This window comes from Spea bombifrons, chromosome 5 (assembly GCF_027358695.1).
Source record: "Spea bombifrons isolate aSpeBom1 chromosome 5, aSpeBom1.2.pri, whole genome shotgun sequence".
Taxonomy (NCBI): Eukaryota; Metazoa; Chordata; class Amphibia; order Anura; family Pelobatidae; genus Spea; species Spea bombifrons.
The window spans coordinates 83,515,171-83,538,948 of NC_071091.1; the positions used below are offsets into that span (position 1 = coordinate 83,515,171).

The following is a 23,778-nucleotide window of genomic DNA, read 5'->3' on the forward strand; positions in this document are numbered from 1 at the left end:
AAGAAGCTTTGCACTGTATTTAGCACAAATGTTTTAACACTTTGTTCCCCCCTCCCAGAGATGTTAACCGTACATTTTAATTGGGATGACTAGTAATGATACAAAGCTGATTTACATCAGGTTTTCTCGGCAGCAAAGCTTAGCCAAAAAAGCACTTACAGTAGAACCAGACAGATGTTTCTGTTTCATAAAACCACTGGTGGATGTTTGGATCTATTCCCTGTTTTTTGCTTTCTTAAAAGGAATTGCCAAAAATCTCTGTAAATTCTTGGGGCTTGTAGTTTATAAACGTATTATTTGAGTAAATGAGCAAGAGCTTTCGGGAACATACTGTAACATATAAGGGCAGGGTTTACTAAATGCGATCCTCCATCTGTTTCTGGACTATAACCCCCAAAAAGCTTGCCATCATACTTGTTGGAAATATCATTTCATAATGCATAGTAAAGTCAGTATTTAACAAATAAGATCCAATTATTATATTTTTGTAGCGCTCTGCTTAGCTTGCATGCCACCATTTTCTTATTTTTGTCATTGGGTGCACTGCAAATTTGCTTATGTGACTGATTTGGCTTCATAAGCCAAGCCCGGTGTTCGGCTAGTTAGAGTCTTGAAGGAGAAGCTCTAACTATATGGTCTAAATATATAGTGAATATAAATGTTTGTACCATGATTCCTGGTAAGAGTTGAAGTCCAGACCCTCTGGTTGCAATGCCAAAACCCTTTTGTTCTGCAGTGCTCTGATCAAGATGCTACACTAGCAAGTGAGGATCAGAATCAGTTTGAGGCCTCTAAGTAGCCAGCAAACACAGCCTGTCTTTGCCTATGGGTGGCCCTGTCTGTATATTGTTGGTTTTATAGTTCATCTTTTGACCCTGATTGTTTCCCGTGACTCCGGACCTTGGTTTTGACTTTTGATTATACAATTTCTGGCACCCGACCTTGGCTTTCGCATTCATTTATGCGATTTCTCCTTACATGACCTTTTGGCTAGACTGACTATTCCATCAACTACCAGATTTATGAAGGCACTAGAGATTCTGGTTGGATCGTCAGTCACAAAGCTGCTCAAAGGCAAAGGCTCAACATGAGGGGGTAAATGGTTGGAAAACTGGTTAAAAACTCCACTTTGCTTGTTAGGGTGTCTTCCTCTGTTGGTAAATATTGATCTCCACTACTGGGGTCTGCGTCGATGGTAGCAGTTTAGAGGAGGCAGAGATTGTCTTTTTTCCCTTTCTTTCTTTTGTTTGGTGTTTTATTTTTCATCCACACTATGGAAATTCCATCTATAATTTGTTTGGCTGTTTTGGCTATTCTGTTCCTTTAAGGTTAAGAGGTCTCTCTTTAGAGGAGCTGAAGGGGTTTGCCCTAACTCTTTTCCTATCTGCTCCTCTTGTCAAATCCCATTCTATCCTTATGTTCTGTTTCAGCCTGGCATACGAGTGATATATTGTTTTTGTTTGGGGTAGAGGACTCCTAGATGTCCCTAGGTATAAAAAGTGTCCCTACCATATTCCAAACATGACACTGTTCTGTAGCCATGGCATAGGCAGCAATTGAAAAAGTGCATCAAGTGGAATGTGCTTCAAAGTGGGTACAGTGTGACCAGTAAATTCCATCTGGGTTCGCCTGTATTTGTACAGGTCTTTAAAGGTGTGAATTAGCTCGCATTTGGCCAGTTAGATTTGTTTGCTTCTGTTCAAATTTATCAGCCTTATTCATAAAACAACATTGAGAAACATTTGAAATAAGATCAGGTTATATGTAGAATCACCTGCTCAACTCAAATTAACTTGGCAGGAATAGAAATATTTTGATAGGGATTAAACCTGGTAGGGATTTATATTACTCAAATTAGATTTTTACACAAATGACTTAGCTTTGAGATTCTGCTGTAAATAGGATAACCAATGTTAGCTAATCAGGCTGGGATTCCATTAAAGTAGAAAAGCGGAGACGAGTGGCAGAACAGAGGCATTGCTATTACAGTTAAAATAAAGAAACCACCTTGCCAATAAAATAATGGTATACACGCACCTCATATGAGTAAATTATATATCTATACTAGCTTAATACATCCAAGAAACAAATTCCTAAAATCCCACTATTATTTTAGGATGTAAGCATTTTTTTCTCACACGAAACAGAAGTGCATGATAAATTTAGGCCACACAATGGAACTTTGTTTATGTCTGTATCTACTGATTCATCTGGATGCATGTGCACTGGAAATAGCTAGCTGAGTATTATTAGAAGCATTTGCAATTCATATTCAGAAAGGAGAAGTAAATACAGACACTACTTATCAAATGAGTATTTGAACTGGTAATACAAGTCTTCATACATCCATTCCTCATTGTTTATCTTGTGACTATACCCATGGGAGTAGGAACCCTCTAAAAATCTGGAGGGACAGCATTTTCCCCATCAGATACCCCCTTCTTTCTCCCCATCAGATACCTCTTTCCTCACTATCCCCTACCCCACTTTCTCCCCATCTTTTTTTTTTTTTTTTGCAACAAGTACAATAATATATAACTTGAAACACGGGGTAATAATAACAACGTATGTTTAATACATTAAATATAATGTATAATTTTGTAACCACCCTTTATGGAACGTATTTTTTAATATTAAACTATGCTTTATGTTAAGATTGAACTTGTCTGGGGTGGGTCTCTTTTTTTGATACAGGTGTGAAAACCTTAATGCTAACATATATGGACCCAGTGTGTTAGCTCTGTACTTAAAACAGGTGACTGCGTGTCACAATTTGAAAAGTGATCTTGTTACCATAGCAACATGGAAATAAACAGTACAACTCAGCTGGTTGTTAATGATAGCAAGACCACTTTTCAAGCTTATCTCTATATTTCCAAGAATTTCCGAATCAGCTCATTGTAAATTAGTTTACAATTTGCATTAAATAATTCTCCTCTGCGTAATTTCCTTCTTGAATGCTAAAACTATTTTGCTAAACATTAGCTTGCATTGCAGAGTAATCAGAGAAGGTCATTTTTAATGTGAATAAGCTGCATTTATGAATGTTCCAAGATACTCTTTTGTTCAGGAGTAAAATTGTTCAATCTCCAATGTTCCCATTAGAAAACTATGTGCCTCATAATTGTTACATCATGTCTGTGTTCAATTTAACCATGGTCACTAAGTATCAAAACAATATTTGTTAAGTGTCTTCTTTATTTTCTCCAGCTATACATATAACTGACATTAGCAACAATGCTAAACAGTCAAAACAGATACTTTTAAAAGTGCTTTTAAAAATTAGTGTGTGACTGTATCACAAAACTTACATTATCCAATCTGGATACTTATACGGTACTTTCGTCCCTTGTGTTCAGTACATTAAGCAGGCGTTAAGGGGACAGTGTCACAGAAACAGTGCGTAATACTGCATATGTAGACCATGAAACATACGTAACACACTGTATAAGAAGCATTAAATCTTCTTGTGACTTTTATAACTACTGGAAAGAGCTTAGAAAAATTTCAGTAGACTAACACTGCTTTGCCGTTCCTCCAATCTCCAGTGATATACAATGTCCAATGGTTTTCTTTTACAGGTTGAATTGACTAACGATGTACAGTCAATTATGCTCATAATGGTAGCGGTGATGGTGGGCAAAACTGTGGGAGATTACTTCAATCACTCGCTCTTCAGCTCTTTGCTGCAGCTCAAATGTATCCCATACCTAGAAGCAGAACCATGTGTTATCCATGAGAAAAAGAAGTAAGTTTGCCATATCTGCATAGAAAAAGCAGGAATTGTCACCATTTCAGATTGAAATAAGCAATATATATTATAAAAAAAGCTTTATTTGTATACCATGGAACCAGCTATCTTAACTATTTTTTTGTTATTAACTGCATGATTTTTCTTCCACATTGAGTTATCACTACTCTATTATTAAGTAGGAATGTTCTAACTTTGAATCAAAATTGATATTGGAGTCCATATGACTTGCTTTATTGCATACAAATCAGTGCATGTGCATTCTCTATTTATGGGAATTAAAAAATAAGACTAATTTCTTAATGTCCTCCTCCCATGTCTGCTTCTATAGAAGCAGGAAGCGTACTTGCGTGTGCAACATAGGCTACAATATACAGTAACAAAAAATGGCCTCTGTCGTGTCTTTTCACTGATTGCTGTTGGTTTCAATGATTGCTGAACGGGTCAGACAGTATTTCTAAAGATGAGAAGAGGAACAGGACAGGAAATTGATGGCATACTCCTGACATATGTGCAGATATGTTTAAATGAACAGAAAAATACACCAGCCAAACAGAGAATACACTTTATCAACATGGAGGGATCCAGTTAATAAATCTCTGCCTCAAATACACATAATTAGAAATGCTCAATACTGAAACCTGCATTTGATTAGACAGTCAAAGGCGCAGCATAGGTAATGCTTTGTAAGCAAATTTGCTGGTTGGTTACATTACAATAGATAGATTGTTTGTATAGCTTTTCATCTTGAAAAATTTACAGACACATAGCAAGCTCATCAAACACGAACATGCGATGCATTGTTTCCTGTTTACTAAAACATCCAATTATCTGTGTCTTTTAGGGTGAACCTGGAATTGTTCACTGCCAGAGATGTCATGAAGAAATGTGCAGTAATCCACCTTAAGGAAAATGTTTTCTCATTGGCTGAACTTCTTAACAATACCAGTTATAATGGATTCCCTATTGTTTATAGTCCTGAACTAGGCCAGCAAGAGGTCTTCCTGGGAACAATTACAAGGTAAAGTAAACCACCTTATAAAGGCCCAATAATGTAATGTCCAAAGATATTGTTGCTAAGAATGGCAAAGGCAACAGTGCTCAATACGCACAATACGTTCCTATATATTTGCCAAAATGGACTTCATAAAAGAAACACAGAAATTATACAGTCATAGTATAAATGTTGTTTAAATCCCATATTCCTGCAGGCTTTATGTTGAAATGCAAGTTAAACACTCTGCTTTTAGCAGTGGATAACAATGTTCAAATAGGAGCATCCCAGGGAGCATTCACCCCCTGGTCTGCCAGCCCTCTTCTAAAGAGTATTAATAAAACAATGGCAGAATGATAAATTAATTGCAAACCACATATAAGTTGTAGTCATTCTCCAATGACACATAGCAACCGCATAGGAACTATGAAAAAATAATATCTTACTTTTTAAATTTTCACTGGCAGTGGAGCTATGCTTTGTGTTGCTCACAAAACTGAAGCTGAAATGGTTAATGAAATGTTACAGAATCAGATGTACCACTAGATCATTCCAAAAGCTGTGCTGTTGTTGTAGTATTTAATTTGTTCTAAACTTATGTTTTCAGTTGTTTTTTTTATCTGTTGAACATCTTGACATTCTATGACTTTTATTTTGTTCCATGTAATCAATACTTGAGAAGTAAATAGATGCTTCCAGACCAGCAGTTAATCTGTCACTAAAAAATGATGGGATCAGCGTTGAGCAGCTTTATTTGAATCTGAAATTTGGCATTATCCTTAGTGTTTTAGGGACAGAGAAGCCCTTGTTTGAAATAAGTTTGTTTCCCTGACCGAGACTAAAATTCGGCAAACAAATCTGAAGGAGTTTCTGCTCATCCATAAAACGTATTTGCTCCTTGCAGCTTTAGTACAAAAAACCCTTAAGGATCTTGTCTGTAAACCAGGTGCACCTAGAGTAACCACATCGGCCATGTTTTCCAGAACACATATACATTTTTCATATTGAAGACCAGCACAGGTAAAGTGCTGCTCTGCAGTATGTGTGATATATAGACGGAACCAATTAGTCATATATACATCCCTATACTGCAGGGCACCACTTTATCTGGGCTCAGTGGGGTCACTAGGGTTGGTGTCACCCAGTACGATGACTCATGGTGTCGGTAGGTGGTCCCGCTGACGTCAGGGGAGTTCCTGGTGACAGCAGTGGGAACCACCCCAATTTGAAGGAAAAAATGGGCGGGGAGCGGGGCGTGTCAAGACCCAGTTGACCTCCTGGAGGATTGACTGGTGTGGTGTCACCCCCTGTAAGGTGTCATCCGGGTGCACACCCGGGTTGTGACGCCACTGTCTGGGCTGTTGAGCAATATGTTAAAATTATATGTGACCTGGAAAACATGGCTGATCTGGTCACCCTATGTGCAACCCTATCCATAGATAGCAACACTATGTAGTAATACAAGCAGGGGGTGGGAGCATGTATTACCATATTCTAACTTTGTTGGTTAGTTTTGGGGGATTGAACAGCTTACTGATTTTGCAACACATTATAAAGAGCCCACCCAGTGACTTGTTACTCACTGAGATGACTGAGGTATTCTACATTCACATGAGGAAAGGTGATTCATAGGTCCTAATGAATTTGGTTTGTTAAAACCACAACTCCCTGTAAACGTCTGCTTTAGTGAATAAATCCTTACCATAGAGCTTTATAGTTGGGATGAACAGCAGTACAGCAGGTACTATAAAGAGCTCTGCCCCCCCCCCCAGGCTTCATTAGCAGCTAAACAATGGGAGAATAGTAACAACAGTGTGTGTTAAGAGGTCATTGATCCTCACGTGTGTAGGCCCAGCATAAATGCTTATTTTACAAGGTCAGTTTTGTGCTGTGTACAGTTTTCTTCTAAAAACGCAAGAGATTAGTATCAATAAATAGTGACAAATATGATAAAATACTTGACTGTACTTAAATGTATGGATGTGCTTGTAAATCAGGAAATGATAAAGCAGAGCTGGACTGAAGTGTTATTATAAGAAAGTCCTGTACTGTTTTATGAATTCTATTTTGTTTTATGTTGTAACTATTTGCAGCTGCTCAATCTATACATTTTTCATACATATTTCTTCACAAATAATCCTGCCTGCCACAACCCAAATTATGATGAATATGACCAGGACATGCTGCACATAACAAATCGTGTGTGTGAACCAACCTCTCGTGTGAGTTCGAGAACACAAAGTGGATTTACACCAAATAGAGACATTTAAATGTGGTCCTGGGTGGGAGACCCCAAACCATCTGGTTTATGTCAAGTCTCAACCTTTAATCTATTTTACAAACATACTATATTTTAAGACTCTGATATAAAAACAGCCATATATATATCAATATAATAGAGATGTTTTACACTGTAATCTCTTTGTGGTGGGGTTTATTTTCTACTAGTGTTTATAATGGAATGTTCATCAAAGCAACCAAATCACACTACAAATGTCTTATACATAAAAATACTGTGGTCCATATCAAACTAAAATGGGGCATTTGTGGCCAAAGCTACTAAATTCCAGGCAACTACTATAAAATAGTGGAATGTTTCAGCCGATAACAAAATGTTCTTACTTTGTTATAAGTATGGGCAATTGGTGTTAAATCAGGCCCGGAATCCGCATAACTATATACTTTAATAAAATACTGCATTCTTAAGCAACAAACTGTATCTCCCAACATGATATCACATATTTATATTAGAACATTATAGCTCTTGTGGCAGTTTTGGGTTCTGGTTAGTGACGTATGCCTAGAGTCAAAGGTCTGTGGCAGTTGCAGCCCATCTTCAGCAAAATTGGGAACATTCACCCTCTTAGACGATCTTCTCAGTGTGCTTCTGCTCAATGTACTGGCTAAAGGAAGATTTCTAATATCTCTCGCCAGCCCATAAATGCTATGGAGGACCGTGTTGAAACAGTTCAGCCACCATAGCATGCTGTGCCTGGCTCTGCACCTCCATATGGTTCATGGGTTATGGTGTCATATCCCAGGACCATGGCTGTGCAAGTAGGTGGGGGGGGGGTGCTGTCCTGAGCCCACCATAAATACACCAATGAATAAATGACTAATGATGTTATGAAAAGAAAATCAGTTATTTAAATAATATGTATATAGTGATTGAATTATAAGGATAAGATGTTATCCACGTGGCAGTGGCAAATATCTGGGTACTCCAAACAGTATAACATTTTTTGTAATGTTCCTGGTATATTATTTAGCATAATTTACATTTTAAATATAAAAAAAAAGTAGAAAACCAAAGGCTAAAGTGTGCAAATAATGGGTAAAAGACCAGAAGTATAAAACAAGATATAAAAAAGTAATCAAAAAGGTAATTTTAAATGATGGAAAGAAGAGTAATGGCTGCAGGAAGGCAAAGGACTAAGAGGCCCAATATAGTTAGGGGAGAAACCATAGAATGGAGTACAGAGGGAAAGCTAGATTAGTGAGGGAGTCAATCAATCAATGGGGTAAAAATACTGAAGGGGAGAAAAAGTGTGAGAAATAATCTGAAGGGTTCAAGGAGCAATGGGCTAGAGAAAGTAACCATATAACACCATATAGAACAATATTACAGAATAAATAATGACATATAAATAATAATATACAGCAAAATGTGTCTAAATAAAATTTAAACTTAAAAGTAGAAGGAATAAAATAGAATAACATTTAGTTTTCAAATTCTTATTCCATTAGAATGTCTTCTATTCTTTTTAATTGCTGTATTTTATTCACTCATTACTTCTTCTTATCTAAATTGTGTTTTACTAAAAAACAGGATGCACTATTTCTTTATTCAATATAATTAAATTAGCATAAGAAGATTGAAAAAACCCTGCAAAATTAGCCAAATAAAGGCAGAATTATGAAGAAATTAAATCATGCAAGCCAACAATGATAATCCAAGAAATGTATACTGTGTTACATGGTGGATGGCTTATCAAACTGTTCCCAAATTAAAATGTTTATTGTATACCTAATACATAAAGCATTGAGGAAAATTGTGCCTACACAGTGAAAACTGGCACACATTACAGAGAGTGGAGAGGACTTTTATACATTAATATAATATGCATTCATGTTTGATAAGGCTTTCAGGGGGGGTGTAAACTGATTTTGCAATTCAATTATTTATATTGCAGGAGGTGATGCATTTTTAGCTACTTTTTGCAAGTTTCAGCTGAAAACATGCATATGTTCATTCAACTTGCATGCCTTCACCTGAAACTCCCAAAATTTAAGTTCACATGCACTGGTTAGTGAATGTGAGTTGTTTTGCGAGTGTTAAGGTGCTTTAGGCCCTTAATTAATTTCACAGGAAGGACCCCTTTTCTGGATTTCCTGCCTTTAGCAAGCTCTCAAGCCTTTTCTCTCTGCTTTCTGCCTCTTGCAGTATTTTTCCTACTCTTTCCTTCCAGTTTTGACCTTCCCTGGACATGCCGCCCTAGCCCTGGGACTAATTAACCTAGGCTGGGATCAATGCCAAGGACTTCATTTGCCTTTTACAGCTCCCTGTGCCAATCGGGGGGGGGGGAGGAGGAGGATATATATATATATATATATATATATATGTGTTTCACAATTCTTCTCTTTCAGTTATTTTATATTGAATGCCTGTGCAGATAATACTTAAAATCAGCCACTGATCATACAACCCTTTTTGATTGTTAATGTGAATGTTTTACATGTTTGTCTAAAACAGGAAGGGCCTGACATTTTCTTTATATTATTTACATAGCTTTTGTTTTGCTGATTTTATAAAAGAATACAATGACAGAACTGAAGCCATAATATTAAAAAAAAAAAAACACCACGCACTGCTTGTTTTGCATGATGGTTGAACAGCTGTTATCAGTAATACAAATGACACCACTGCTGAAGCAAACATTTTCCTGATCATCCATGGGAACAGTAAATCCAAACCACATTGTTTAAGTAATGCATGCTTTCACTACAGCAAAGAGGGCCGTCACTGAGCACTAAGTAAATCGAAAGACTTACAGTTTAAAAATATGACAAAAGTTGAAACTTTTAAGCTGCATTATATGGTGACATATTGGAATCTAAAAACAATTGGTATGTTGAGTATTGTATATACTGTGTTTTATAGCAGTTTATTAAGTTGGTGTTTCCTATGGTCACAGTGCAAAACAACATTCTTGACCCATCACAGCGGTGAGGGAAATATTAACAAGAGCTAGGCTGGAATGTCATTTTTTTGTGGAAGCAATTATTTTTCTGTAGTGTTCACTTTATGGTGTATTTTATGTATTTTAGTGATAAAGAAGGACCAGTTTTATAATTAAGACTGGCATCTTCAGTATGTATCTTATAGTATGCGATTAACATATACATATGTATGCCAGTTATACATTTTTTTTATTTAATAATTTTGCTAATTGTTGTTGTCTGGTATTTGTTGACACTGGCCACTGCCAGGGCCGATTTCATTGCCAGTCCAGTTCTGAGCAGTAAGGCTCTCTTGCTTTTCACAGGGAGGGCAAATTTGTTGTAATGGCAGAAACCGCTCTCGCTGAATCTCTGTAATAGACAGAGATATATGAGTCTTCAAATAAGTACATTGATGTTTTGCTTTAATGCAGGTGGATTTCCCTAAATCATTGAATTGGAGTTTTTATTTTTTGTCCCCCGTGGTGCAGTGTTTTCTGTTTCCTAGCATGTTTTAATGAATATAGGGCTGAAAGACACATTTTTAATTGATACGCCATCAGACAAGACCCTGGCATTAAATTGCTATTACCACCAGGGCCGGCGACTTGCTTAGCGAGACTCACCTGCAGCAGAACGACAGTCCTTGTGGGTATCTTTATGGACTATCATGAGGACCAAAATCTGGTGTTTGAGCCTGCTCAGCTAAAATTCGTATTCTTTTTCTCTGTATTTCTACGTGACTTTAGATTTGAGTTTCACTCTTCTCATTTGTATTGTCATTACAACAGCAAGAAAAAAATCTCTGCTGGAAAATATGCCCCAGGAATATGAAATGCATTTTAAGTTTAAGTATTGTTTTCACTTATTCTGAATTGTTAAAGTATAAAATTAGAACCAGAAAGGACCACTATGAAATTAAAAGAAAAATGTTAAGGCAAATGAAAACAAGGTTTCCAGTGAATATACCAATGTTAACCAAGGTCATGTTGAATTAGCTTTGTGAATCAAAGAAAGTTAGAATATAAAAAAGTAACATGTCTTTGTTAATAAAACCTGGAGATGTGGTCTGTTCGGTTGGAATTTGGGTAATGTCTTTGTTGGTTTCACATCATTTGACCCATACTTTAAATTTTACCATATTTGCTATCATAGGACATCATGATAGCTAAACCTTATTTTTAAACTCAGAACTAAATTAAATTTGTAACAAAAGTTCCCTTTCCCAAACTATTTTTTTTTCCAGAACATTGCCTTTCAAAAAATGAAATGTTTTGTACTGTCCGCTTTTTCAGAAACTATCTTCAGTAAAATCCTTTATTGTTTTTTTTTTTACTTTGAGGACTAGTGGGGACTAGTTGCAATCTCTAAATGGACACTAAACTGCAACAATTCAAATGTTCTAAAGGGATGGTGATTTGATTGGTACCACCCAGGTGCCACTCATCAGGAGGGGGTGCCGCGACATCCTCCTTACAGCCCGCAGCTTACCGTGGCACCCACAGACTGTGCAAGAAAACTCTTTTCCTGCTGCTTCAGGGGCAAAGGTGGCACAAGCAGGCTGCTAAAGGGACAGAGGTAACACAGGCAGACGGTTTCAGGGCAGAGGTAGCACAAGCAGGCTGCTAAAGGGGCAGAGGTGGCACAGCCTGGCTGTTTCAGGGCAGCAGTGGCACAAGCAGGATGCTAAAGGGGCAGCGGTGGCACAGGCAGGCAAAGGCCTACTATGTCCATGTCTGGCTTAGTGTATAGTGATAGGGGTTATGCTGCACTACCATCAATGTCTGGCTCAGTATACCGTGCTAGGAGTTATGCTGTGCCATATATGTTCAGTAAATTGGATTTATTTAAACGTATTACATTTATTTATTTTTTCAGATTTCTATTTTTTCCAGTTGACATACAGTTTACAAATTTGCCAAGTTTGCCAACATTAATTTTTTTGTGCTGGGGGTGCCACATACAGAATCCACCCCGGGTGCCAAATACTCTAGGTATGCCCTTGAAATCAAGTATGAGTGTTCATTTTAAAATCATTAAACCATTTGAAAAATGCTACAGATTTGACCATGCCATCATTACAAACGAGCTGTGTGAATGGCTAAAATAACAGTTAGAGCATGTTTAAATAACTGTGTGCCCACTCATTATTCCCATTGATTGATCTGATCAGAAGAGCTAATAATTTTAGCTCATGACGTGATCAAACCACAATCAGTTGGAGTAACCCAGACATCTAATTGTTTTTAGTAGGTGTTTTATCAGTAAACACATGATAAAAATGTTCTTTTGAGAAAGTTTTTGTTGCCTGAGAGCAAGAAAATGAAATGTTAGTACTGGCCACATATATTTTTCATGTCGATGCTGCTCAGCAGTTGTCAGAGACCTGCAGGAGCCACACTTTTCTGTCCTTTTCTTTCTTTTGAAGATAATTATTTAAAGCAACATTTTACTTCTGTTATTTCATTTAGTATGTAATGTTCTGTTAGTGTGTAATTATGCATCTTAACTACCATGGTAACAGCATCATACATGTTCCCTCATTATACTACACACAGTTACAGTTTGTTAGATTCTAGGTGGTGTAAGCTAACGCAAAACATATTTTACATAGAAGACAATTGATATAAATGGAGTTATGCTCCCAATGTAAGCCTGGTTCGAAGTCTGTTGTACAATGATGATGCATGCAATGTCTAACCAGCTATATTGAAAACACAAAGGATATGCTATGTGCAGTTCCATAAACAGTTATCTAAAGAGTACTTCTTTACATAACACAGTTAAACATGACAGAATTACATAATTTATAGAGCATGTCAAAACTGTCCAGTGACGCTGTTTAAATGGAAGCTAAACAGGACAGCTTTTGTAAATGTCATTTTTACAGCTTAAATGTAATGGTCAAAAATCCTAATAGCGAGAAATCATTATGATGTAAATCAGAAGTGCCTATGATGTAACTTCTGTGAGATCATGTCTACAAAAGGAGGTGAGGAAATGTTGACTACTATAAATTGAGTCCAATGTAAAATCAGAACCGCCTGTATCAACCAATCATGTTTTAATGTAATAAACAAAGCTGGACCTGGTAAGAATTTTATTTAGATAGCATTTTAATGCCTGCTAAAGGAAAGTCAATACAGATGATAAAAGTCCAAGGTGGTGTTTGTATATCATTCATTATATGTAGTATGTATAAAAAAGGCAAATCGATATGTAATTTGACCCATATCATAAAATAATTAAATGTCCTATTCCGCTTAGTCAAAACAATAATTGCACTCTTTAGTATGTTAAGCAAATAAATCTCAGCAGAGATTTATTCTTTTTCTGCTGGTTTAATCACATAAAAGCAAACGCACGTTTAAGATATTTGTTCAGTTTCTATAGTAATAAGCAATCAGTGCGTTTCTTTGTGCCACGTGACAAGTGTTCCCGACAAAAAATTTGAACGTTAACATTTTACATGGCTTAAAGTATTTCTGGGTACATTCAGTTGTACTAGAAATCACTTTCCTTGCTTTGCTTTAGTTTAAAAGTGTTAAATAGAATAGTTGGAACAGCACGTTTATTTGAAGGTTTTAAAATGCTTGTCTAGCAGCACTACAGCATCTACAGTCGTGTGAAAAAGGAAGTATACCACTTTTGAATTCTATGGTTTTACATATCAGGATATAATAACAATCTGTTCCTTAGCAGGCCTAAAAATTTGCTAACTACAACTTCCGATGAACAACACATGATGTATTACACCTTTGTCATGATTTACTCAACAAAAATAAAGCCAAAATGGAGAACCCATGTGTGAAAAGCTAAGTACACCCTTACTGCTTTCACGGGAATTAAGTGCCCTTGATTAATTGACCACCTGTATAAAAGCCAACGTTTTAGCAGTTTGCTGGTGTGGATCCGTGAGAAGTGTGTTAACACAATGCCAAGGAGGAAAGACATCAGGAATGATCTTAGAGAAGCAATTCTTCCCATCAATCTTGGAAGGATTATAATGCCGTTTCCATACAATTTGAAGTTCATCATTCTACAGTAAAAAATATTATTTAAAAGTAGAAAACATCCAAGACAGTTGCTAATCTTCCCAGGAGTGGACATCCCAGCAAATTCACCCCAAGGTCAGACCGTGCAATACACAGAGAAATTGCAAAAAACACAAGAATTACATCAAAGACTTTACAGGCCCCAGTTAGCATGATAACATTCTTTACAGTACAATTAGAAAGATACTGAACAAGTATAGTTTGTTTTAAAGGGATTCAAGGAGAAAGCCTCTTTTCTCTAAATAGAACATGGCAGCACAGCTAAGGTTTGCAAAATTGCACCTGAACAAACCACAAGACTCCTGGAACAATGTCCTTCGGACAAATGAGACCAGAGAGGAGATGTTTGCCCGTAATGCAATGCGCCATGTTTGGCGAAAACCAAACCCAGCATATCAACACAAACACTTCATACCAACTGTCAAGCATGGAAGTGGATGGGGTGATGATTTGGGCTTGTTTTGCAGCAATAGGACCTGGGAACATTGCAGTCATTGAGTCTACTATGAACTTCTCTGTACACCAAAGTATTCTAGAGTCAAATGTGAGGCCATTTGTCTGTTAGCTAAAGTGTGGCTGAAATTGGGTTATGCAACATGACAATAATCCCAAGCACATCAGCCAACCTACAACAGAATGGTTGAAAAAAAAAAAGAATTAGATGTTGCAGTGCCCCGGTCAAAGTCCAGATCTCAAACTGATTAAAATGATGTGGCAGGAGCTTAAGTGAGCTGTTGATAAACAAATGCCTCAATGAACTGAAGCAACATTGTACAGAAGAGTGGGCCAAAATTCCTCCACAACGATGTGAGAGACTGATAAAGTCATACAGAAAACAATTACCTCAAGTCATTGCTGCTAAAGGTGGCTCTACAAGCGATTTAATCATAAGGTGTTATTAGTTTTTTCAGCCATGGCTTATCCATTTTGGCTTTATTTTTAATGAATAAATTCTGATACGGTCATGTGGTGTTGTTCATCTGAGGTAGTGTTTACCTAATTTTTAGACCTGCTAAGAAACAGATGATTGTTGTTATGTCCTGATATGTAAAACCATAGAATTGAAAGAGGGTGTACTTTCTTTTTCTACTGTATATACATATATGTGTGTGTACAATATATAATATGAGTTTAATCTAGATTTTGTCATTTCCATATTAAAATGTTAATCTGCCATACAAACAACATATAGTGGTTAAATTGACAAAACTACTTTTAAATAGTTCTTCCTGCAACTGATGTATTTTCATGATAAAATAATAATATTATTGTCATTAATTTCTGACTTTTCACAGAAGGGCCTATAATAGTTTTTATTGTGCAAGCAGAATCGGGATTTGAGGCTACGTGTTTTAAATTTGAAACATTTAACTCTCTTAATTAATGTGCCAGCACATGAAGCATATTTGTTGGATAATTACTGTGAATTATGATAGATGGGCACATGAATAGTAATTATATCATTAAGAGCATTTTTCATGGATGTAGAAAAGTCAGCTCATTGGTAGGGCACAAGGCATGACTTCATGGCTTTCATCCTTGTTAAACCACAACAGAGGGGGAAAAATGTTAACAGCGGGAACTGAATTCTAATAACCTACCCGGAATTTGATTTCATCACTACATTGCATCTGTCGCTAGAGTTGATAATGTGATAGGCAGAATCCTAATGATGTGACATCCATGTGTGGAAATGTCACTACTATCAAACTACAGGAATTGCTTCATTTTGACCTGAACTCAACAGATCTGTATGTTACATTACATTCTAATAATGTTATCATAAATACTCTATTTCCATATCTCTGCTTGAATTTGCTTTCATGAGTAGCCAGGACATGATCTCAAACATAGTATGTAATTCTCAGTGGATGTCACAGGAGCCTTTCACATCATTAGAACGAGCTGCTGCTTTTTACACTATTCCAAAAATGAACAGCAGATATTACAGAATGTTATGAAGTACTGAACTTGAATTCCATACTATCACAATTTATGAAAACTGTGTATGGTAAAGCTCTGCTATCTCACCAGTTTTGCTTCTTTCTGTTTCTCAATTTGTGTATCAATAAGAAACGTACAGTATGCTGGAATTAATTATTTCCATTTATTTATTAGAACCTCTATGTATGCCATATAATCCAAACAAGTTGTCGCTGATTCGCACACCCTATCTGTGTGTCTATTTTTATGTACGAGCCAAGATATATTACTTTTGATGTGTTAAATTGTGTTCTTGCAGACTAATCAGTGCAGGTAAGTGGATGTTGGTTCAGCACAATGGAGATAATCCAAGCTTTGGCAATGAAACTGTGATGACATCAGTGTATACAGTAGCAGCAACAGCCATCCAACCTGCTGTAGTGGGAGGGTAGGTTAGGTGCTCAGCAGGGCCGTATAATGACACTACATTCTAGCACCAAGGGAGAGGAGAAGAGGTGCCAGGAACCTAAGTGTTAGTTGTAAATAAGAGAGAAAGCAAGCATGTGTTTAGCTTTAGCCGGAGTAGAGCCCCTTAAGTAATTATACACAGAACCCTAGGTGTCCTGGTGTTCCTGCCATAATACCACAAAAATTGTAGAACTGTTTATGTTTTTGCTGTTGGGATGACCATTGTTTCTTCTTATTAGTACAGTACACAATAATGTAGAAATGATTGTTGGTGCTGTGGCACAGTAGAGTACTTACAAATGTATGATTGTTTTCGTGTCTAAGGTGTAATGTTTTATCATTGACTGTACACACATTGTGTCTGTGTATACTTGGTGAAGCTGTAGATGTTTGGGTTATGCACTGCAGTGTGCTTTCTATGTGAAAGGTGTGCCTTGTCTTTGAATAAACTAAATTGAGCCCCTAAAGACCTGGAGGGTCTTAATCTGACATTGAGCCTCCCATGCAGAAACACTCTGTAGAGCCATGTGGTGTCTCCTCTTATACATTAATGACAGTACTATCTGACTTCATAGACAGATGGTGCCAATGTTCCATCTGGAATCCTCCTAGTTATGAATAAAGAGTTTGTGCCCGTGCAGTAGATTTGGAGGTACTGCCTCTAATGCATTATTTAGCAGGCACCAGTGAACTAAACAGTTTTCTCGTGAAATAGTCCTTTTTTGGGGCAGAAGTGAAGCAAGTCATTTACCTTGCTGATTCCTAGACAAAAATGTGGGCCTTACCACCACTTTATACGATGCGTTAATACACTATTTCACTAATGCCTGTGTGACTAGTGTTGTGAAATATTATTCATACATAGGCCTTTTGTGTGCATATGGTAATTTTGCAAGAACTGACGTCTAAACTTATGTGATTTTGAATGATAAATGAATCATTCATAAACTGTGGGTAGTGTAAATGCATGTTTTTAGAATGTTTCATTGGTATGGGATTGGAGCTAGTGAGTAATAAGTCATTCTGTCTGTTGTTCTGAAGTTGATCTATGAAAAAGTCGAATTTAAAATAAACACAAAAAACTTCTTTGAATGAGTATTCTCAGACTTTGAAATAGTGAAATAAACAATTGTAAAACCAGAACAATGATTCAGGTCTGGATGCTGTGAACAACCAAAGGTAGCCATAGACAGAATGCTTACTCATGTTCTTCTGGTTTTAACCCTTTAACACAGATTGGAGTTGTACATGTTGCTTTCGAACCCAAAGGTATTTCAGAAGCCTGAAACAAATGGAATTGATACTGCTGTACTCAAATACCAGGAGGTAAGTTACACTGTGTATATCACATGTACTCATATTCTAGGAGCAAGTTATATCGGGGGGGGGGGTATAATCAGCTAACACTGAACCTGATGGAATGGGTTTTCATTAGACATCCCCTCCCTTAATCTGAAATTCACATCACTTCTTACTTTTACGATTCTTGTGTGTTTTGGTAAATATTGTGGAAATCACTTTATAATAATGAAAGAATGTTCATGTTATCTCTCCCCTTTCTCTTTACCTCTCCTCTTTATTGCACCCGTTTCTCGTCATCTCTTCCCTTTCTCTTTATCTCCTTCCTTTCGCTTTAACTATCCCCTTTCTTGTTATTTGTCTTCTTTCTCATTATTTCTCTCCTTTCTCTTCTCTAATTACCTCTCCCCTCCTCTCTATCTCTCCTTTACCTTTTCTCTTTATCCATATTCTTCCTCTATAACTCTCTTTTTGTCTCTCCCCTTTTCTCCATCTCTGTTACTTCTTATTATCGTGCCTTATTCTCAATATCTTCCCTTTATATCTATTGCTCTCCTGTTTTCCCCATCTCTTAACATGCTCCTTCTCCTTTTCTTCTAAACATAGTGGTCTTGTGGTGGAAGTGCAAGGTCTGTTCCTACAGACCTCTGTTTTACTGCTCTCTCGTGGTGTGCACCGCTTCAGTACTGAGCGCTGGGATAGGATGTCTTATCTTGGCGCTCAGTTTAAACTCCGGAACACATCACAGGGAAGCAGTGAAACCTCACAGTTCCTTTATTTTGCAGCAGTTAGAGGGGGATCCATGCAAGGAGTTAGCAAGGTGTCCACACACACACACACACACACACTGCTGGCTCGCTCCTGAGGCAGATTGGGATGTCTCTGGAGCGAACCAGCAGTGTGTGGGTGGACACCTTGCCAGCTAGAAACACTAGGGCCAGCACTGATGGTCTCATACATTTCAAGGCCTCAGATGCCCCTTCTTAGGATGTAATTACAAACAAAGGAATAAGGAGATCTAAAATAATTTCACTTAATTTCACTTATATCTCTCATTTCTCTTCTCTCTTTACTTCTCCCTTTCTCTTTATCTCTCCTTAACATTGTCTCTCCCTTTTCTCTTTACCCTTCTTCTTCCTCTATATCTCTATCTATATCTATATCTATTTGTGACTATGCATTTTACTGTAAAAAATGGTCCAATTTTTTTTACTAAATTTTGATTTTCTTGGTTCAGGGTTATTCTGTGGTTCATTAATGTCTCTTTACATAAGTACACAACAGTAACAGAGAAATCAGAGTGAATTTTATCCTAATAGTCACACCTATGTATAAACACAGACTCAATGTCAATTATTCAATGACATTATTCACAATATATAAATACTGTGTACAACAAGAACATTTCCTAGTTTCTATTATATGGCCACCTAGACACACAGATATTGCTTGATGTCATAAAAATGATTGGAAAGTATGTATTTCATCACATATCTGGAATTGGGATTCAGTATATAGACAATGTCTCATGTCCATATAACGAACCATGCTGTGTGATGCTTCCAGGTAGCTGTGGAGAAGGTGCCTGATGAGGGTCAGATAAACTCCCTGCTTCAAATGTACTCCACAGACCCACAGTATCAGCAACTCTTCATCAATCTGGTAAGGACAGAGCCAAATAGAAAAACAAACATTTCCTCTGTGAACAATGTGTTTGTTATATTTAAATCATTTGTTTATGATGGCTGTGTCAGCCGCACTGATTTACATAAACATTGCCAATCCTGAGACTTTACATTTTCAACAAAAGTAGCAGAGTACAAACAGCATTCCCAAGTTTAAATTCATATTGTATAAACATAACAGATGTTGATAAAATGAGCCAGCAAAAAATTACAAAAAAGGCCGTCATAGAAATATTTTTTTTTCCTAATTAAAATGCATTCCAGATTGACACAGTGATATCAGGTTAATAGAATATATATATATATATATATATATATATATACACCCCTCACATTATTGTGCTACAATGTAAAGTAGTGAGTGTACAGCCTGTATAATGGTGTAAATTTGCTGTCCCTCAAATATAACTCAACACACAGCCATTAATGTCTAAACCTTGGCAACAAAAGTGAGTACACCCCTAAGTGGAAATGTCCAAATTGGGCCCAAAGTGTCAATATTTTGTGAGGCCACCATTATTTTCCATCACTGCTTTAACCTTCTTGGGCATGGAGTCCACCAGAGCTTCACAGGTTGCCACTAGAGTCCTCGTCCACTCCACATTGTAGCAGAGTGTCATTTCTTAAGTGTTGTCACATGAAAATATATAATAAAATATTTACAAAAATGTGAGGGGTGTACTCACTTTTGTGAGATACTGTATGTCATTTTTGGCTGCTATAGAAATATTTGGCAAACATATAGAACATGCTTTCTCCATATGTAGTGTTTAACTTAGAATAGTCGTTTTACCCTGAATTACTCAGTTTTGCAGAAACTGAATAGGTAGATCACTTTATGGTATCTTATCCAAGTGTTTGTGGGTTCAGGACTTGACTGACCATAGGGCCAATGGAGTAAATGCTTATTTTTCAGTTGTATTGAATTTGCAATCACTTAGCTGCAGACTGTAATTTCTGTTACTATTTGCAATCCTGGTCCGGCTGCCAATAGCTTTATAGGAGTAGGCGGTCACAGCTCTCGCTGGGCTTAGGCCCTGAATCACCAGGGCCCCAACAGATCAGCACATGCTGCCACCTATCGAGCGTGAACTTACAGGGACCTACTCTCCTGCTCAATTGCAGATCTCTGTGCAATGTATTTGAATTCTCCATCAAATAAAATCTTCCTTTGGGTGTATTCAATTTCATTTGTACAGTAACCCCCTGCATAGAACAGGAACAGCAGTTGAAAAAATACACATGGTATTTAGAGCAGACAGCTTACATCTTCTAAAGTAAAGTATTTTGAATACACAGCAGTTTTTCCAGGAACAATAGTAAATCTCATATTATATTTTATGGTAACATATTTGTAAGTGTTAACATATACCGTAAGCTGCTTGTATTCTACCTATAGGTTCTAATAGTATTATACCTGATTTGTTAATAATGTGTCCCTTGGACATTGTAAGGAACTGGACATATTTTATGGATTGTGTGTGACTAGGTAAGCACTGCTTGTTACATTGTCACTCAAAGAGGTACTAATTATTTTTATAATTTATAGACTTCATCCTTTTTAACACGTAGAACCTTGTTGCCTTAATGAAAGCTATGCAACGTTGATTCAGCTATACATTTTATTAGCCACCCACAGCAAAGAGTACAGCAAGCTTGACTTTCAAGGAAATTAAATTCCGTGAGTGCTGATTGTTAACATTTAATATGCTAGTTCTGAACACAGAAACAAAACTTTCACCAGGTCATACAATTATACGGTTTTCATATCTGGATCCATTCCAGTCATAATAGCTTACGGTAAGGCGCAAGTATATGGGGGAATAGACTGACTTTCAGCTACTCTTTGACAATCCGTATCACAATCTATTAGGGTATGGTTTCAATAAATCTAGTGGTAGTTATATTTTAAGAATTATGCAAGTAAAGTGCTCCAGGTAATCCTAACGATTTAAAATTACCCTTTTCCCTTTTTTTAAAATGAATTCTTCCTTTTTTAAATGGGAACTTCACAACTTTCCCTAGAGCTGAGCAGGTTTAGTTAAGTTAATGTGGATGGGAGCGCAGAATGTGTTCTGCTCTCCCATCCGGTTCACATCTTTCTTTTGCTGTACTTGAGGAAGTACTTTTGGGGATCGCTGCTGAACTAGTAGGGGAGTTATTTTTCCATATTGGTGTACACGTTCACGTGGGGTGTGTATTTGTTTCTTTGTTAAGTTCATATTTGTATTTTAGTTAAGTTCATTCTTTTGCTGGTAATAGATGATCATTTTATATTTCACACTGTTGTGTTAACCATATTTTGTATAGTCAACAAAAGTTGTAAAGGGAACATGGCAGTAGCCCTTGGCTGCTTTGAGTACTGAATTAAGGGGTAAAAAGACCTACCTCCTAAACCATTAAGCATGTGCATTGATCACACACACACTGAAATTCTAATTCTACAATTATACACTTATAACCATACATATCATATTGACCATGTGCTCTTTCCATAGGAACCTTACATAAATAAGTCTGCTGTGTCTGTGCAGAGCCATTTCTCACTACAACGGACGTATGTAATATTTCGAACTCTGGGACTTCGACACCTCACTGTGGTGGACCTTCAGAATCGAGCGGTTGGAATGATCACTAGGAAGGACCTCATTTTGTTAAGGCTGGAAAAAAGGCTGGTTAAACTAGACTCTGGGAAGCTTGATTCTGATGAGGAACTCTTAAAGTAGAAAATCGGTCTGTCAGGAGAAAAGGGCTCACAATAAATACCATAACAATTCCATAATGACTACAGCGAAATAAGTGAAAATGTTGATGTAATGGCAACAGACTTAAATGTAATAACTAAATTATCAGTTTATATTAGCATACATGGTTGTTGAATCAGATTAAATGTAATGTCCTTTTGTTCATATTGACTTCTTTCATGAAACGTTAGCTATTTATTTCTTACTGTGATTACAATCAAGATTGCATCTCTTATAACTCTACTTTATCAGGGTCAAGTACTGTATGACCTCACAGTTATGCCCCTGTTTAAATGAAAATATATTATGACAACATGTAATATAGTGGCATGTATAGGTCGATGTGCGTACTATGTAAGCATGCATATTCAGTACAAAACAGCCAATAAACAGAAACTTTATAGTCTTCATTACATGGTGTATGGTTTGTTGTCTTCCAGCTGTGTGTAAATTCTGTGACTAAGCAAGTGATTTGAAGCGAGCAAGGCATTGTCTCTGTTTCTCTACTCTGCAGTTGAAACAACAACAACAACATTATTACATAGTTACATAGTTATATAGGCTGAAAAAGACATGCGTCCATCAAGTTCAGCCTTTCCCATATATTCGTATTGCTGTTGATCCAAAAGAAGGCCTTTTCCAATTTTGCAACAAACTAGGGGAAAAAATCCTTCTTGACCCCAGAATGGCAGTCAGATCTCTCCTTGGATCAATAAGCTGTTTCCCTATTATTTAAAAATGATATCCCTGAATATTATGTTTTTGCAAGTATTCATCCAGTTGCTGTTTAAATGTCTGTACAGACTCAGTTAAAACTACCTCTGCAGGCACATAATTCCACATCCTTATTGTCCTAACTGTAAAAAACCTTTTCCTTTGCCTTAGACTAAATCTCCTTTCTTCCAGTCTAAATGTGTGACCACGTGTCCTATGCATTGTCCTGTTTACGAATAGGTTTCCAGACAACGGTTTGTATTGGCCCTGAATATATTTATATAATGCTATCATATCCACCTCTGAGGTGCCGCTTTTCTAAACTAAACAGATTTTATAACTAAAGTTCCATTCCTTTTATTAATTTTGTAGCCCACCTCTGCACCCTTTCTAGTGCTATAATATCCTTCTTTAGAATGGGTGCCCAAAATTGCACAGCATATTCAAGGTGCGGCCTTACCATTGATTTATAAAGAGGCAAAAATATATTTTTATCCCGTGAATTGATGCCCCTTTTTATCCACGACAATACCTTACTGGCCTTAGCAACTGCTGACTGACATTGCACATTGTTGCCTAGTTTGTTATCTACAACAATTCCCAAATCCTTCTCATTTGTTGTTATCCCTAATTCACTACCATTTAGGGTGTAAGTTGTTTGTGCATTCCCTACCCCAAAGTGCATAACTTTACATTTATCTACATTAAATGTCATCTGCCATTTGTGTGCCCAGTTCCCCAGTCTATCTAAATCCCTCTGCAGCAAAATAATATCCTGCTCACATTGTATTACTTTACAGAGTTTAGTGTCATCCGCAAACACAGAAACATGACTTTCAATGCCTGTTTCAAGATCATTTATAAATATGTTGAATAAAATTGGTCCCAGAACAGAACCCTGAGGGACACCACTTACCACTTTTGT

General features: G+C 36.9%; 1 protein-coding gene across 3 annotated transcripts in view; it reads left to right on the forward strand.

Moving 5' to 3' along the window:
• LOC128497117 (chloride channel protein C-like) overlaps positions 1–22,552 on the forward strand; it is a 61,306-nt gene extending 38,754 nt beyond the window's left edge. For all 3 annotated transcript variants that reach the window (XM_053467026.1, XM_053467027.1, XM_053467028.1), the window contains 5 exons: positions 3,582–3,748; positions 4,596–4,772; positions 17,647–17,737; positions 19,277–19,372; positions 21,894–22,552. In XM_053467026.1, coding sequence (XP_053323001.1) covers positions 3,582–3,748; positions 4,596–4,772; positions 17,647–17,737; positions 19,277–19,372; positions 21,894–22,121 — 759 coding nt within the window. In that variant the 3' untranslated portion in view covers positions 22,122–22,552. The remainder of the gene's footprint in view (positions 1–3,581; positions 3,749–4,595; positions 4,773–17,646; positions 17,738–19,276; positions 19,373–21,893) is intronic.
• The last annotated feature ends 1,226 nt before the right edge of the window (positions 22,553–23,778 follow it).